Source organism: Aspergillus karnatakaensis (genome assembly GCF_047715665.1).
Source record: "Aspergillus karnatakaensis strain CBS 102800 unplaced genomic scaffold BJY04scaffold_33, whole genome shotgun sequence".
NCBI lineage: Eukaryota > Fungi > Ascomycota > Eurotiomycetes > Eurotiales > Aspergillaceae > Aspergillus > Aspergillus karnatakaensis.
In genome coordinates, this window is record NW_027395745.1 from 353,732 (window position 1) to 370,687 (window position 16,956).

General features: G+C 51.0%; 6 protein-coding genes across 6 annotated transcripts; 3 read left to right on the top strand and 3 right to left on the bottom strand.

Annotated features, from left to right (window-relative positions):
• Positions 1–165: 165 nt before the first annotated feature.
• On the top strand, positions 166–2,357 carry BJY04DRAFT_87150 (J domain-containing protein). The gene has a single exon (XM_073721214.1). The coding sequence runs from the start codon at positions 643–645 to the stop codon at positions 2,275–2,277; it is 1,635 nt and encodes a 544-aa protein (XP_073569927.1). The 5' UTR covers positions 166–642; the 3' UTR covers positions 2,278–2,357.
• On the top strand, positions 2,358–2,884 carry BJY04DRAFT_87368 (uncharacterized protein). Its single transcript, XM_073721216.1, has one exon. The coding sequence runs from the start codon at positions 2,438–2,440 to the stop codon at positions 2,732–2,734; it is 297 nt and encodes a 98-aa protein (XP_073569928.1). The 5' UTR covers positions 2,358–2,437; the 3' UTR covers positions 2,735–2,884.
• A 446-nt stretch (positions 2,885–3,330) lies between these two features.
• On the bottom strand, positions 3,331–6,113 carry BJY04DRAFT_219642 (AP-1 complex subunit gamma; the record flags this gene model as incomplete). The annotated part of the gene is made up of 5 exons (XM_073716628.1): positions 3,331–3,426; positions 3,484–5,587; positions 5,643–5,831; positions 5,893–6,016; positions 6,104–6,113. 5 exons carry the CDS (start codon positions 6,111–6,113, stop codon positions 3,331–3,333), a joined length of 2,523 nt encoding a protein of 840 aa, XP_073569929.1.
• Positions 6,114–6,489: 376 nt separating this feature from the next.
• BJY04DRAFT_228773 (putative sterol o-acyltransferase (APE2)) lies at positions 6,490–8,847 on the top strand (the record flags this gene model as incomplete). Its single annotated transcript, XM_073718916.1, has 6 exons — positions 6,490–7,093; positions 7,158–7,598; positions 7,650–8,351; positions 8,409–8,664; positions 8,717–8,758; positions 8,821–8,847. The coding sequence occupies exons 1-6, from the start codon at positions 6,972–6,974 to the stop codon at positions 8,845–8,847; spliced, it is 1,590 nt and encodes a 529-aa protein (XP_073569930.1). The 5' UTR covers positions 6,490–6,971.
• A 670-nt stretch (positions 8,848–9,517) lies between these two features.
• On the bottom strand, positions 9,518–11,009 carry BJY04DRAFT_208357 (putative nucleotide-sugar transporter; the record flags this gene model as incomplete). Its single annotated transcript, XM_073713978.1, has 4 exons — positions 9,518–9,788; positions 9,848–10,726; positions 10,786–10,862; positions 10,926–11,009. 4 exons carry the CDS (start codon positions 11,007–11,009, stop codon positions 9,518–9,520), a joined length of 1,311 nt encoding a protein of 436 aa, XP_073569931.1.
• A 454-nt stretch (positions 11,010–11,463) lies between these two features.
• BJY04DRAFT_192519 (uncharacterized protein) lies at positions 11,464–15,874 on the bottom strand. The gene is made up of 2 exons (XM_073711780.1): positions 13,238–15,874; positions 11,464–13,168 (listed from the first exon to the last, which is right to left on the bottom strand). Exons 1-2 carry the CDS (start codon positions 15,773–15,775, stop codon positions 11,783–11,785), a joined length of 3,924 nt encoding a protein of 1,307 aa, XP_073569932.1. The 5' UTR covers positions 15,776–15,874; the 3' UTR covers positions 11,464–11,782.
• Positions 15,875–16,956: the final 1,082 nt, after the last annotated feature.

Genomic DNA, 16,956 nt, shown 5'->3' on the forward strand with positions numbered 1-16,956 from the left:
ATTTTAGAGTGTGGCGCAGTTTTGGTCTTCTTTACCTAGACAGGCTTACCCCTCGGAGTTGTCCGTATCAGCTGATACCCGTTGAAGCCAAAGTTACCTTGACTTTGGAGTGTTTGGTTGGCTGTTCTCCCCCCCCCTTTGCCTCTCTCCGTACAATACGCGTACAGAAACCGTCGTACCCCTCTTGTCACTTGTCACTCACTCTCTCACTGTGCCTGAAAGAAAGACTGGAACTGAACCAGGAACAAACAGCGTTGCATCATCCATTCTCATCCAGTCTCATCCTATTTCTCATTGTTATCACCTGTTTATTAATATATCCTGCCCTGTTCTTTTTTTTATGCCCGTCTCGTTCCTTTCCGCCTTCGTCTCCATTCTGCGCCATTCCAGTTGCTTACAGCAAGATCATTCACAGCCCCTTCTGGAAAGGTTTGCTATGTGCATCTGATTGCCACATCCCGCATCGCTCCATACCTCGCTCTCCATCTGGCTATCCGTGCGTTTGCCGCCCTTGACTCAGATAAATACACCTTTGCCTGCCTCTGTTTGCCTCCCCCATTCCTTTTTCATACCACTATCCCCAATTCAATTTGATGGTCCATCTCCTGGTTTGTCTACCATCGACAAACCTCATCCGAGAACATGACAACACTTCCAGATTTCGACTTATATGAGACATTAGGTGTTGCGAAGGATGCGACCTTGGCCGAGATCAAGTCTTCTCATCGGAAACTTGTGCTGAAATGCCATCCCGATAAGATCAAGGATGAATCGCTCCGAGACGAGGCCCAGGATCAATTCCAGAAGGTCCAGCAAGCCTACGAGGTCCTTTCCGACGAGACGAGCCGAACCAAATATGACAACAAGGTCAAGTTGGCGGAGCTGAAGCGCGAGATGAAGGCGCGTGGCGGCTCTTACTCTCGCCCGACCCAGCGCGAGTTCCGCGACGGACGCTTCTACGAAGAACGAGTTCCTGCCGATGCTCGATCCTCAAACGAAGCATTCTTCGAGGATGACCACCATCGCTTCACCGAGTCCCCACGACCCACATCCCGAAAGCACGACGACTATGAGTATGGTTCACGAACACGCTCGAGACCCACGCCCACCGAGGAGAAGAGAAAGTCAAAGACGGCGCCTTCCGCGACCCGTGCCGCAAAGGAAGCTCGCGAGAGTACCAAAGCAAGCCGCGCCACTCAGGACAAGTACCGATCCAAGGAACGGAGACGTCAAAAGTATGAGAAATCATACCCAGATTCTGACTCCGAATCCGATGAGTCCGAAGTATACTATGTCGCTGTAAAGCGACCTTCAGGAACCAAAGGTTATCGCGAATCAAAGTCCAAGCCAACAGAGTCAAGTCGTCGCTCCCGCCGCCATGACGACGACAGTGATGATTATTCTGATGCGCGAGATTACAAGCACGATAAACATGATAAGCACGACAGGCAGTACTCCAATGCTCGGGATTATATCCGGCGCTCAAAGGAAACCATCCTACCTGAAAGCGAACGACATCGCCGGACTACCCACTCCCCCGCTCGCTATGATTCTCCAGAACCAGAAGCACGGCCCTCGGCTCGGTCAAGACGCTCTCCCCGAGAAACAAGACCTCCTACCTCCCACCACAGCTCATTCGAGCATCTCGATCCGCCACTCAAGGTTCCTTCAATGCCGACCGGTCAAACTGCTCAGACATTCCCTGGCCCGAAAAGCGCACCATCTCCCCGACCTTCGCATCAAACTACAAGGTCAGCGACTGCTACGAATGTACGCTCTTCGTCTCGGTCTACCCGGGAAAGTGTTCGCCGTTCGGAGACAACAGTTCCTCTGATGCACTCCGATTCTCAGACCAGAACGACAAAGCTGAGGGGCCAGAAATCTGACTCCGGCTACGTCAGCTCCAGTCCAACGGGAGAAGTTCCCACCTTTACGGAGGCTTCCCCCAAGCCTCGCTACAAGACAAGGGAGCCCATCATTGTAGAACCCAGCTCGCAACCAGCGCCTTCAAGAAGTTCCAGGGCTTCCTCGCCGGTTCGCCCCGAGCGACGTCAAAGCTCTCGACTCTACGGAGAGGTTGAGGCGGATTCTCATTTAAGGGAGAAAGTCAGAGGATATGCGCGACCAGTCCCGCGAGACCCACCCCGAGACGTTCATTACATCCGTCCTGCTTATAGTGGCCACCCTCAAACATACCATGGGGATTACCGTGACGATTATCGTGACGATTACGCTCCTCGACCTGTTCCCAGACGCGCAAGTGCTATGCCAGCCTAAGGCATATCAACGGAGAAATCCGGTCGAGTCTCCTCTTCCATCACTTATCACCATCACCTTATGAATTTATGATTTAACAATATGTTCATCTTGCATTTATCGGGTTGGTACAACGGTTCATCCACCCTTCATATTATACATTACTTTCTTCAAGTTCTAGATGCTCCGTCGGCACTCATCTGCCTCGACATTTATAGAGATCTACCATTGTTTTTACTCTTGCATTTTTCTCTCAACATCAACATCACACATCATGGCGCACCGCTTGAACTTAACACATACATGGAATTTGGTCTGTTTTTGCTTTTGCCCTTTTCTTGCTATTTGTTTTTTGTTTTCGTTTCGGTGCTCAGAGGGACAGGCAGGGTGGGGTGACTTCTGCCCTGGGAATCAGGACCGGACCTGGGCAGGAAGGAGTATCTATACATCAGGACATTACATTACCATTACTTATTAACGACTAACGACACGAACTGCCGAGCTTGCTTTCTGAATTGCATTTACAGAATACTATGGACATGGACATGGATATGAATATGACTACGATTATCATATAGTTTGGATTGGAATATATTATTGGACATAACAAATGAACATGCTGTACCTTTTTTAACAAGTAAAGTGTATAATAAGTGTAGACTGACTAGGAAAATCTAACGGAAAGGTAACTTGCCCTTGATTCTGCGACAACGTCACCAGTCTCTAACCAAAAATATGCGCATTCCAGCTCGGTTGTGGACTCAATATCTATATTTTTCAACCGCGCGCTAGCTACTCTGGTTAGGTTTGTGACTCCTTGGAACCACATGGACTAAACGCAACTCGGCATTTACGCATCGCATGTTCGGGTTGGCAGTCATTTAATATGTAAATATGGTATTATAAGAACTATGCGTTGCGTTGCCAGTAGCAAGGGTAATCAATCCAGGCGGAAGAAATAAAAGGCCTAGACCACCTATGCATGCATGCAAACAAGATTCCTTTTGACACTTTCTAAAACATGGAAATATACTAGAAGGGGAAGAGGATAGGATATGATGGGTTGTGCGGTATTTACGATTCAGACCAGTCGACTTGGTCTGTTGATGGGTCAGAGCCGTCTTTTGCGTATGTAACGCGGAGACGGAGGCGGAGTTTAGGTGGGAGAGGCTGGAGGGCTGTTGTTAGTTTACCGGCTGGAAAGGATAGAGAAGGAAGCAGTCTTACCCCGTTTAGACCGGTGACTTTCAAAAGTTGTACACCTTCGTCTCCGGAGTCAAGCTCGGCTTTGTTGATGGCGCTGAGTTGGAGCCGCTGGCTCTTTGGTACGGCGGCTTGAAGCCCGACGCTGGTAAATTGGCTGAAGCTAGATTCGTTTCGGAACCGAGCTTGGATCTGCGCCGTATTGTTGTTGCCTCGCTGGACCTGCAGAGAAAGTACTAAATCGTTCTTATTGTATGCTGTGTAAGCAGCCGGCGCCGAAGGAGAAGGGGTTGAGACTGGAGCTCCAGCGCCTCCCAGGAGATCGAGAGATGCCGAGGCTGGGGCGGGCTGAGGTGATGGCGAGCCACCATTCGAGCCAAATAGATCCATGATAGCGCTGTGGTTCATGGAAGCAGGCTGTTGGGAGGCCTGAGGAGCAGGAGAAGAAAGGCCGGAATCGCCACCAAGGATATCTGCTAGGAGGTCGGCAGTATTCTGAGATCCATTTGTAGTCGGGCTAGTCGCCGGGACATCGGAGCCGCCCATGAGATCGAGAAGCATATCCTGCTCGGCCTGCTTGGCGGGTTTCCTTGTCTTGTCTTTGAGTATCTTGCTCTGTCGCTTTTTGGTCGAAGGGCCCAAAACTCGTTGCTCTTCGCGGATTTCTGGGGGCGGCATGCGCTCCAAGACACCTCGACGGATCTGGTCATAGCCAAATAGGTTACCATATTCGACGGCACGCTGCTGGATCTCGACGCTTAGGTCGGCGGTGCGATCATTGAGCAACCGCCGAAGGCGCTCAACCTGTGATGCGTCGGTCATGCGAACAGTGAGTTTCATCGAGGATGTGATGATGTATTCAATCACAGTTTGTGTTGCATATGTGCTGTTGAGGATATTGTCAAAGAGGTCGACAATGTCACTCTCCTTGACCTCCTTGACGAGCTCTTCTTCTTCATATTGCCCACCGCGGAGCAGGTTGTCGCCATATTCACCAATGAGCCATGTAGCAGCGAGCGTAAGTCCCTCTTGTGAGATATCTTCTTTCAGGGACAAGTATAGTTTTTGCACAGAGTAGGTTTGCAACTCCGGGGTTGTGGCGATGAGTCGGACGAAAGATGACAGGATCTGCTCCTTTACATAGGCACCAGCAAGCTTGAGAACTCGTAGAATTGTGTCAGCGTGCCAGCGCTTGTTCGGGGCATACCGGTCTGCAGCAATGCCGATTTGAGTTGTCATCGCCGGCTTGAATTCGTTGTCGGCAACCTCTAGGAAAGCTAGAAGTTCCCGCACGAGAACCCGGACGTTGCTTTCGTTGATGAGCAGGAAACTCAGATCGAGAGCTCGGCGTCTGATGCTAATGTCCGGGTCACGGAGACATTCGAGGATTGTGTTGCGATGCCTTTGGACAGCGTTTGGCTCAATGGCAACGACTTTGTTTAATGTGTTGAGAGCGACGTAGCGAATGTTGTTGTCCTTGTTTGTTAGGAACTTTCCAAGGATATTGACACCTAATACCCTCAAGCCTGAGTCGGCTTCAATGTCGAGAATTGTGAGCACTGCCTCGTATAAAATGGAGTTACCCACATTCTTCGACGAGTCGGTGTTGGTAGCCACTTGTGCGAGGATGTCGTTAATCAATTCACTCGTGGCGGTATCGCCGCGCGCCAGAACCCTGAGAAGGCGGAGAATTTTGACCTGCACGAAGGGATCCGTGATACCGGAAACATCATGTTCGGGAGCGTAGCCAGAAGTGGTCAAGCCTTTGAGAGCGCGCACGAGACCACCGGCGAGGGGTCGGAACATCTCGATCACACCTTCTTGACCCTCCTCTGCCTCCTCTGCTTCACACATATCAATCACCAAAGTCAAGCCGCACAGAAGGACGCCGTGGTTCCTGTCAGACAAGAGGTTCTTTGCTTTTTCGAGGAAGTGCTCCTGTAGGTCGGGGACCTTGCGGCAAATGCGCATCGCACACAGCGCTGCTTTCCTTCGGATGTAAGGGTTGGCGGTAGAGAGGAGGTTTTCAATTTCGGGGAATAGATCTCGAGACATTTCCACGGAAGCGATATTACCTAGAGTACAAAGGGCGAGGCCGACGATATATTGGTTGGAGTGGTTTAAGTCACTGTACAGAAAGAATGTTAGACCAGAATATACAGATGAACTGCGAGAATACTCACTTCTTCAATGAGTTCGTCACCAAGGTTAAGACTTCTTGATTTTCGTCCAGCAACAGCATCGTGCCTAGATAGCCCAGCCGTTTATCGGCAAACCGATGGGACGCTAATAATTTCAGACATTCGATTTGGCCGAAGTGTGTACGCTCGCCGAGAGTGAATAGATATAGCAGCTTGGCCACATTGTTTCTCCTGTCCAGGTATATGAGATGCTGCTTCGGAGTGTAGTATAGAGGACAGCTATGGTGCTAACCGGATGCCCGAATCATGGCTCTCTTCTCTGAACGACGCACGAATGGCGGCGCTCTCTTTTTGAATGACTGCTCGTTCATCTGCGATTGTCTTGGCCGAGCGAACATTACGGATAAATTGCTTGACTATATTGACGTCCGGGGGCAGTTGTTAGCGAACTTGAGCTGCAGCTGGGACCAGGAATAGGAGTGTGGGGGAGGGTAGAAACTCACGGGATGCCATGCCGGCAACAGGTACCCCCGACGGGGCGGGGGAGAGGGAGAAGGGAGCGGAAGACCGAGAAGAAAGTGAGCCAGGGGTGTTAAAGGGACGCGAGGAAGCCTGTCGACGCAATCCCAGGGGATAAACTTGTAGAAGCAATTGTTGTCGTTGAGCCTCGCCGGGCTCTGTGCATTGATTGCGACTTGTCTGGCTTGGCAGCTGCCTTCTTGATCGGGACTAGCGTCTCGTGCTGGGTCTAGATCACCTGAGATCACCTGACAGGCTGACAGTATCTTTATGCCTGATTTGTAAGGCATACTGTAGGCATATGGAGCCTGGAAAGTCTGGCAGACTTTGTCCAGGTGAGCATCTCGAATACGTAATGATTATCTAATTGGGGCAATCGTATAAAGAAATGCTAAGAATAATAATGCAGTGCATGTGCAAGGCGCAGCGCCGCAGCGGAGGAACCGCGGCCCCGGATCGCTTTTCCTTCAGGGCGTCTGTAGGTTCCGTCTCCGACTTCCGAGCTTTGCAACCACTTGCTCGTTGAGTTGCATGGGCATTGTTCCTCTGCTTATTCTCTGATCCTGGAAGTTCCGTCCAGCTTCCATTGAGTGGCCGAATTCTCTTGGCGCCACAACGCCCAGAAGGTTCGTGACGATCTGCGTTCAAGTCAGCCCTGGCCATGATTATGATGCTATGTTATGCTAGGCCCACATATAAGCATGACGCCCACCAGCCCTGCCGGAACTATTGTGTCCACCTAAGGTATTTATAACAAGCTCACTACAGAATCAAACCCCCCTAGGACGGATGTGAGCGGCATCATTACTATCATTTATACTTGACCTCCATCACCTTTGATCAGTTACCAGGATGTCCTCCGCCGTCGCACACCAAAACGGCTCCGCGGGCTTACGGCCACGTGCGGTTCCTGACTCAAGGAAAGATGAAGACGCCCTGCTCTCGCAAATTGAAAAGCTGGACAATGAGTCGAGGTGAGTGGCCTCTTATGCCTGCTGAACTCGGCGGCAAGTACTGATTGGGCTCCCAACCCTGCAGTGGCCGCTCGACCCCTATCCCTGAAGATGCCCCCCCCTCCGCGCACTCGATATCCACCGCCAGAAAACAGGCCAGAGCCCGGAATCGGCTTTTCTACTCGATCAATTATGTCCCGCGAGTGTCGCACTTCGACCCCCGGAGCGACTACCACAATTTCCGCGGATTCTTCACGCTTTTCTGGATTGGGTTATTCATCATGGTGGTGACAACCGTACTGCGGAACATCAAAGATACTGGTTATCCTCTGAGAGTGCGGGTCTGGAGTCTGTTGACGGCAAATGTATGGGCCATGGGATTTAGCGATATCGCCATGGTTTGCACAAGCGGGCTTGTGATCCCTCTCCACTATCTCTCAAGGACTAGCGGCTTTTTGCGGTGGGAAAGAGGGGGGATTGTTCTGCAGAGTATCTTTGAAGCGGTTTGGCTAGGTGTATGGATTAAGTGAGACATTCCGGTCCTGCAATGGCAGGCATTGAGCTAATGGGTATACAGGTGGCCGTTCATGCTGCGATGGACCTGGACTGCGCAGGTCTTCTTCACCCTGCACACCCTGACTATTCTCATGAAGATCCACTCTTACGCTTTCTACAATGGCCATCTCAGCGCGACAGAGCGTAAACTTTCTGCGCTAGATAAGCCTGGCTCAAAACCACTGGATGCAGCTGTTCGCTATCCCGAGAACAACTCTCCACAGCAGCCATTGCGACGACCTAGTACTCATGGACGATCGAACTCCGTCGCAGAACTGCGGAATGACTTGGCTACGGAGCTGACGTCGCCAATGGGGAATGTTACGTATCCGCAAAACCTCACTCTCGGCAACTATGTTGATTTCCTTTTCTGCCCTACACTCTGCTATGAACTAGAGTATCCCCGCAGCAAAGAGAGATCATGGATGGAGGTCGGTCTGAAGACTCTCGCGGTCTTCGGATGTATCTTTCTTCTAACCCTAACAAGCGAAGAGTTTATCCTGCCGGTTCTTACAGAGGCAGGTTTCCGCCTACATGCGGCGCAGACACTCTCAGACAAGGCGCTCGTGATGGCGGAAGCTATCAGTATGCTCCTGGCTCCGTTTATGATTACCTTCTTGCTCGTCTTCCTCGTCATTTTCGAGTACGTCTTGGGCGCTTTCGCAGAGCTCACTTGCTTCGCTGATCGCCACTTCTACTCAGACTGGTGGAACTCGTGCGACTGGTAAGATGACAATCAAATCCTTTTTTAAAGTCGCGTCAGCTACTGACAATGCCGCAGGCTCGAGTTTTCTCGCGAGTGGAACGTCCCGGTACATCACTTCCTCCGCCGCCACGTCTATTTTTCCTCTCTCTCGCTCTTCTCTAAGCCTGTCGCCATGTTCATCACGTTCCTCGTCAGCTCCATCTTCCACGAACTCGTGATGAGCTGTATCACCAAGAAGCTGCGCGGCTACGGATTCCTGGCCATGATGCTCCAGCTCCCTATCATCGCGGTCCAGAAATCACGGCTCTTCCGCGACAAGAAAACCCTTAATGTAAGTATCCTGATCTGCTCTGGTCGAGTCCTCGCTAACCACCTCCATTTAGAACGTCTTCTTCTGGCTGTCGATGATCTTCGGTCTCTCCCTGGTAAGTAAAACCCCTTTCATAGATAGGTTTCAACAAAAGCTAGTTGCTAACCATCCGCTCAGATGTGCACGCTTTACGTCCTCGTTTAGAAGCCCTCGGAGGTGTTAACACATGTCATCTCTCCTCTCCTTTCCCAACCTCAAGACTCACTTGATTAGAATTTCCCTCGTCAGCAATATACCCCGCGTCCTGCTCACTTGCTCTCGTTGATTAATGTGTATCCTTATCCTACCTCACCCCATTTTTATCTTCCAGTTACCAAGGCGTGGTGTGGTGTTTTTGTTTTTGTTTTCTTCTCTTGTAATCAGAGTATCCGGGCTGTCTACAGTACTGGATTGCCTCGAGAATATCTCATATGAGTATCTATAATTTGAGATAGGTTTCGTATCTATTCTGCTCACCTCCTTGCTGGAAGCAAGAGAATATAGAAGAATGGTCACATGTATGGTTATGATATCTCGTACTGTAATCCAGTCCAATGCAAGCTAAGCAGTAGACTCCGGGATCCCAAACGCCAATAAAGACCAAAAAGAGATAACCAAAGCCAGGTTCGACCTGAACTTCATAAGCTGATCCACAAAACTAACGCCACGCCAAATATACGATAGTGTATGGCCTAGGACCATTGTTCGAGTAAACCAAAAAGGGAAAGAGCTGAGTGTGCAGAGCATGTGGTTTTCAGGAAGACGTGGCTGACGTGGGCAATTCGGCCTCCCGAGACGTGTTCATGGCGATGTATAACCACTAGGAATAGCAGGTCTAGTTGTGCTCAATCGGCTCCTCGGGCAGTAGAACTCTCTCTCTTTCATCATCAGGGAGACAAGCCTTGAGGGGTGGGCGAATGATATCATTGAACAAGAAGGTTCCGTAAACGAGGAGGGCGAAGCCAACGACCTGCAGCCACTTGAATGTTTCCCATCCCAGGCCTAGAGAGACGAGCCAGATAAATAGGGTACGGCAGGTATCGATCGTGCTACGGGAGGTTGCGGAGACGGAGCGAGTGACGGAGAGGCCGAAAAAATTAAAGCCACTGAAACAGATTGAAGTGGTTAGTGAGGGAGGGATTGAATGGAAATCGAAATCACGAACCCGATACTAATCATGATTAAGAAGCTGGAAGCGAATACTGCCTTGTGGGATAGGACCTGGCTCCAGCCCTCTTTCGCGTCGAAGTAGCCATACTTTCCTGCTTCTGTGCGGCCAACTCCCAAGTACAGGATAATTGAAGCAATGACGGTGACGCTGAACCCGAAAATGCCCTCCCAGCCAACGACCTGGAGCGGCTCCATGGCATAGTGCTCTAGGATCCACTCTTCGAGGACGAACTGCGAAGCAGTGAAGATTTGAGCCGCAGCAATAAGGAGGACACCAATGATGGCTTTCACAGTCTCGGGGGTACGCGCCGCAGCGCGAATCTCAAGTGTGGCAGCTTGGAGCGCTGCTTTAAGGTCCTCCTGAGGAATATCGTGATCCTGGTTGTCATTGAACAGCGCACCCGCAAGGCCAACGATCGCAACACCAAGCACCACAATGAAAAGCGCCAGCCACTGATACAGGTAAAGCCTACGGCGAAGAAAGAGGACGCTGAATAGCCCGACGAATAGAACCAGAGCGCCGCGCGTCATCTGGTAGATACTGGCTGCGACGAACAAAAGCCCAACGTTCATGAGAGTGGTTCCTGCGATATCGCAACATGCCGGAGCAGCAAGAAGAAAAGTCTTCAACCCTCGAAGCTTTATGCGGCCGTCAGCCACACGTAGCGGTTTCGAAGGGTCATCGTCAATGTTCGGACCGTCAATTGTGTGGTCTTCGTCATCTTCATCTCCATCGACTGTATTGACTGGGCGATATCCACCGGCTAGGAGAGGCGACTGATTCTGGGAGAGTCTCGGGGCGAGGAAACGTTTGTATAGATGGGACCCGAAAACTACGAGCCAGCAACCCATCTCACCGATAAACATTTGGATGCTGTTGGAGCAGAAAGCGGTTAGTATGAAGAGAACCCAGCAAGGCGAGCGAGGACTTACGTCTGGATTACTGGCTGCTCAAAGAGGCGATGATCTTTCGGATTCGGGGAGTCGCAGTTCCTCACACATTGCATGTCCTGGATAACCCATTGTATGAGCCAGATCTTGAGGTGGGGGGGTAAACATCACCGCGCCCTCACCTGGTACTTGTTGAGAATGGTATTGCATACTCCCGTCACAAGCATCATTGTGACAAGAAACGGGATGACTGCCTTGTTTGCCATGTTGAATCTAGATGACAGCGCAGTCCCCGAGTAAGCTGTGCTCACACAGAGAGGTTGAACAGGTGTTGGGTCGATGTCAGAGGTCCCGACTCGACTGGATGACTACTATTGCGCAGGGGGGGTTGCGAGCAAAAATAGTAAATCGAAGCGACTGTTCGAAAGACAGTAGAATACTCTGAAACAATCGATAGCCCCGTAATCAAATTAATGACCGGGAGTTCTTGATAATAAACCGAGATGCTGGAGGAGGCTGGTGATGTGATGGAGGATGGAGTTGGAGACGTTGGTCGATCGGAGTGACGATATGGTGCCCGCTGTGCTTTGTCTTATCAGCAGCGGATCTCCCGTGACTCGTCCTCCAATCGGCCGAGGTTGATATTAGCTGGAGATAGGTACTTGGCAAGTTGGCAACCTTCAAATAATTGATCATGAAATAAAATAGATTAATGAAATAGGTAGATGGAAAAATAGGTATCCTTGCTCCATAACGTCCAGCTAGCAGGCCCACAAATGCTTTGGATCCCTTGACAACCTTTTCGCTTCACAGTCCCTAACGCCACTGCTAATTATCCACAACAAATGAGAGGAAAAAAAAGGAATGAAACAAAGACAAGAAATGAGGAGACCTCCATCAGCATATAATACATGATTCGTTTGATCTTATGCCAACATCAGCGTAAAGGGAAGTGAACCTCAAGGGGATATTAGAAGACAAAATGCCTCATCCTGCCGAATCATGGCAGCAGCACCTCGCTTCGGGTATCCATTCCCCTTCACATAGCAACAATGGCAATAGCACTGTCGTCTGCACCCATCGCGCCACCTTTAAAGTCAACCATTTCCCAATCTATATCTTCGAGGGGCTCATTGAGTCGGAGGCTGTCTTCAAATGAACTGGGTACACAGTACCAGTCCATTGGGATCCAGCTGTCTTCCGACACGCTTGCGTTCTTGCCGCCCATATCATCAGTCTTCAGCAGCTCACCATCCTGGGGTGTCTGGGTAGCGATACCAGTCTCCACAGAGTCTGGAGTATCCTGCGTACAATTGAACATGTCAATGTTGAGGAATTCGTCCATTGATCCAAAACCCAGACTACCATCATCGCCCAAGTCCATAAATGCATCGCGGATAGACTCGAGAGAGATGACACTGTCTGCCCATGGGTCTTTTGTCGCAGCACTTCCCTGGTCTGCAGGCTTTCTTGGGTCCGCCTTGCCATCTCGACTGAGTGTTCCCTTGAGGGAGGATGAGCCAGGAGCTTTTGTAGAGAGAGGGACTGGAGTAGGTTGTTGGCTGGAGGCTGGTGTTGCCGGCTTAACACCCAATTGGCTTGCAACTCGCCCCATTGGCGTCGCTCCCTCGGTCTTGATGTCGTGCTTCGCAGGCGAATCAGTGGTAGGGGGCTTAGTTGGTCCGACGGAAGGCACATCGATGGTAAGTCCAAGACCCTTGGTGAGACCCTGTGCATCTGCTTTGTCTTCATTCTTAATCAAAGTGCTGAAGCTCTGAAGCGCATACTCGAGGGCATCCTCAATAGGCTCCTCAGCCTTGTGGTTTTCCTCAACATGCTTATCAAGGTCATTCTGACTGGTAAATCCCTGGTAGTGATATTGACAGTCAGGAACAGAGCACTTGAAAGCGCCAATGATCGGCTTGGTTTCGATTGCGGCTTGTTTGTTCATTTGAGCCTTGGCCCCCGAAGTTGCTGGTATAGAGCTGGCATTTGGGTGAGACTGCTTTCTCTTCTTGGGAGGAGGAAGCTTGAGTTCATGGGGCGGTATACCACCAGGTCCATAAGCATGCGGAACACCTTGGGGCGACGGAGCTCCGAAAGGCGCTGGGGGCATTGCGGATGTCGCCGAGGCGGCGGTCTGACTCGAGGCTCTCCGAGCGCGCTGAAGGGCTTCCTCCTGCTGTTGAAGCTGTTGCAGATTGCTCGCGTTGAGAGGGGGTATGTTCTGATTGACCTGCTGTGCATTGGAGCCTTGAGCGCCAGGACGTTGACCATTTTGCTGTTGATTGACGCGGGCAATCATATGGTGGAACAGCTTTTTGATGTAATTGGTGGCGCCTGTGAGATATTCCGGAGATATACTGAATTGCTCGTTCAATGTCCAATCAGGCCCAGGTTTAAACTGCCGCATAAGTTGGATTCGCTGCGAGAAAATCCAAAAAGCTTGTTAGCGTGACCAAACGAACGGCGAATGGGAAATTGTTGTGCATACCATTTGAAGTAAACTCCGTACATTCTTCTCATGGCCAGGGATCTTGGCCATGAACTGAACCAGCGCATCCATCCTGCCCAGATAGTCGGTACAATCTCGAAGCTGTTGGTTCATTGTAGTCTTCTGCTCCGGAGTAATAACAAAATGCTGATCTGACTGCTGAGTTTTCGCGACTTCATTGTAGAGCTCTCTCATCTGCTCCGGCATGTTGTTCCATGCGTCTTCAGCTGCAGCCCTAGTGATTGTGCCCCGAGTCTGACCCTGCTGACGCCGAAGATGTGCCTCTACCTGTGCGCGTTGCTGAGGAGTCATCGCAGCTAGTTGTTCTCTGCTGAACGGAAGTGTCGGCCTAGAAGGGACTGTCGTCGGTAGAGGTTGGGGTTTCGCAGGCTGGGTTGAGTTTTGAACGGGTGATGTCTGAACCACAGCCGATTCGTCGCCCTGCATCTTCCGTTTTGAAGCCGGTGGCGTTTGTTTGGGTACCGGTCCTTTGGTAGGCTTTGCAGGTGTAGCAGCCTGAGGTTTGGCCGCAGTTGCCTGTGGAGTTTGTTGGGGCAACTGCTGCGGGACTTGAGGTTCCTGCTTGATCTGGGGCGCGGCAGGAGGAACGGAAGGCGGGGGCGGGGGTTGTGCTTGCGACTGTTGTCCCTGCTGGTTGGCAAGAGCCTGGGCCGCGCGGGTTTGCGCAGCGTGCATTTGTCGTTGTCGAAGGACATCACGCAATTGCTCGTCAGTCATATTCTGTACTTGTGCACCGAGACGCTGACGAGCTACCTGCAATTCCTGTGGTGTAATCTGCCTGATTTGTGGCATGGCAAACTGTGGCTGTTGTTGTCCGGGCTGGAATTTCTGGGTGTTAATGAAAGGTTGGGACTGGCCTTGAAGGTTCGTAGGCATCCAATTAGCCTGCCCATTCTGCTCAAGATTCCGATTGCTAGTCTCCTTAATAATTTGTGCTAGATGAAATTTTTGCAATGTCATCAGCTTTTGAAGATCCATGCCACTCAACATTTGTTGGTTGGTTGCGACTAGCTGCTTCAGCTGGCCCCAGGTCCTAATGTTCTTTGGCAGTGATGCTGCAGCATTTGGATTGTTGTTGAAGATTGCGGGCGGGAAAGGTACGCGATCCATCTCTCTTATCTGATCGGCAGTCATCTCCATATTCGGCCCCGCATGCTGGCGAAGAAGTTGGATGCGGTACTGTTGCTGTTGCTGCTGATGCTGTCGCTGCTGAAGAGTCATCTGCTGTCCAGCCATCATTTGGTTCGGCTGCTGTTGGCCAGACATTGCGGCAAGCTGCTGCTGCAGGTTTAGTGAAGCGCGCATATTCTGAGGGTTGGCCATCTGTCCATTGACCATCTGCTGGTTTAAATTGGGCTGCGAAGGGTTCTGTTGCATCCCCATCGACGGTTGGCCTGCATTTGCTCGAGCTAGTGCCGGGTTGTTTGCCATCATACGACGCTGGTTCATGAAGAATGTAGCGAGTTGCTCATTCGACATTTGGGCAAGCTGTTCCTGCACATGAGGTGGCAGATTTGGTGGAATTTGTGGTCGTTGTTGTGCGCCCATGGACTGAGCATTGGCCGGATGTTGTGCCATACCTGGCTGCCTTGCAGATGGTTGTGCCTGAGCAGCCGCCTGTGCAGGGGACATTTGCCCCGGGGTAGCCATGGGCCGATTAAGCATGGGCATCGCCGGACTCTGGGACATGGACTGCTGCATATGAGAATTTGCTTGCCCCGCTTGTGAAATAGCCATCTGCGCTTTCTGAGCCGCTTGTAACCGTTGAGCCTGTGTTTGAGCTTGAGGTTGCGATTGGAATTGCGGGGCTTGTTGGCTGCGATCTTGCGGAGCAGGTTGACCGTTTGGTAGATGTTGTTGAGCAAGAAACTGGGGACTAATTCCGGTGTTATTCATATTCACCTGATTGCCCTGACCCATTTGTTGTCCGCTGGGAAACATATTTGGTTGCGCATTGAACGGCGGTTGGTTCATCTGAGAAGAACTAGCGGGAACCACAAGCTGGCCAGCTTCTTGAGAGCGTAATCCGTCAGCCTGTTGCCCTTGAATATTTTCAACGTTTCCGATGAATGAGGAGGGGTCGATAGTCTGCTGGTTACCCATGGAAAAAGGAGAGCTGCGTTGCTGCATGTTCACCATCTGGAAAGCCTGGCGTTGTTGAGGGTTCATCATGGGGTCTCCTAACAAAGGATTGGAAGGGTCAATCCCATTGTTCTGGCCGTTGCGAGCCATTTCAATACGAGAACGCCTGGCGCGCCGCATGTGATTCAGAGCCTGGCTGCGAAAAAAATACGTGATGGGATCCATGCCTTTCTTTTGGAGGTAGATCTGTTGTTCCGGGCTCATGTTTTGTAGGTTGCCTTTGATCTTTTCCATGTCATCGGGAGATGTCTTTTGAAGGATCTGGTTGGCGACGCGGCATACGGTCTCATACTCCTGTGGATTTAGAGCACTGAGTTCGTCATTTAGTCCAGCAGTGCCACCGGATCGTTGTTGCGGGCGCTGTTGTTGAAGCATCGCTTGCGGTTGTTGCTGTTGCTGTTGCTGTTGTTGTTGCTGCTGCTGCTGCTGTTGTTGTTGCTGTTGCTGCTGGCGCTGACGTTGCTGTATGGCTGCTTGTTGGTTGGGATCGTTCATCCCCATTTGCATCTGCTGTTGGCCGGGCATCGGGGACGCTTGCATTTGTCGATTCATTTGCTGTGGAAATGGGGCTTGTCCTACGCCAGGCATGCCGGTTGCAGGGCTTTTTTGCATCATCCCTCCCTGCATCGCTGCTGCTTGTCTGGCGCGTGTATCGCGGATGTGAACGAGTTTGTCATTGAATTCTCTGTCGTAATCGGCCTAGAATATATAGTTTAGAGCCTATGACTAACCAAAGCGAAACCAGACCCAAACTTACCCTGGTGGCGGCTTCTTTAAACGCCTTCTGCTCGAAATTCATCGCCGCCGAGGCAGCACTTCGCAACTCGATTTGCCGCTGTATGAGGCGGAGAGATGTGATCCTGTAGCGCACATTGACCTGTTAGCAATTTGCACGAGCGAGGGCACGCTTGCACGAGATTCAACACACATCTGATGTACTTTGAAAGTCCGATCCCTCACGGTAATTTCCGCCCTCCAACCACTAAATGGGCCCTGGGCCTGCAAAGCCTGAGCGACATAGGCTAGGATATATTGTATGCCCTCGTTATTATTATTGACTTGAATCTGGCCGGGGGGGTTCGCGCCAGCGTTCATGGCCCCATTGACATTAGGGAAGTTTGCGGGGTTCATGTCAACAACCCCCTCAGCGGGGATCGAGGAGAAGTCCACGCAAGCCTTGTGGTAAAATCAGCATTCGCTGGTGATTACAGCTCAAGGAGTATGTGTATTGTGTCGAAGGTGTATTACGGTAAAAGGTAGTAAGGAGAAGCGGTTTCGTAATCGAGAGCAACGGTGGTTTTCCGAAAAGAGAAATCCCAGTAGCAAGGTCAGAGGTAGCGAAAACACGCGGCTCGAGCGAGAGGGTTGAGGGAAAAACACGCGTTAAGAAAGCCGGAACCGATGATATTCCAAAGAAAGTCGAGTAAAAATGGCAGGTGGAGAGAGATGGAAAGCGAAAGTATGTAGGCAGAAGAAACGGCGCAGAAGAGGGAAAACGAGGCGTTCGGGCACCAGTATTCAGTCAAGGCGAGTTCGCTGGCAAAGGCGGGCGAGTG

What these genes read in the sequence shown, in the direction of transcription:
- BJY04DRAFT_87150 (XM_073721214.1), top strand. Translation starts at nt 643, where the DNA reads ATGACAACACTTCCAGATTTCGACTTATATGAGACATTAGGTGTTGCG.
- BJY04DRAFT_87368 (XM_073721216.1), top strand. Translation starts at nt 2,438, where the DNA reads ATGCTCCGTCGGCACTCATCTGCCTCGACATTTATAGAGATCTACCAT.
- BJY04DRAFT_192519 (XM_073711780.1), bottom strand. Translation starts at nt 15,775, where the DNA reads ATGCTTCAACAACAGCGCCCGCAACAACGATCCGGTGGCACTGCTGGA. An exon ending in TACGGAGTTTACTTCAAATG is followed by an intron (nt 13,169 to 13,237) that starts GTATGCACAACA and finishes ATTTTCTCGCAG; the next exon opens with CGAATCCAACTTATGCGGCA.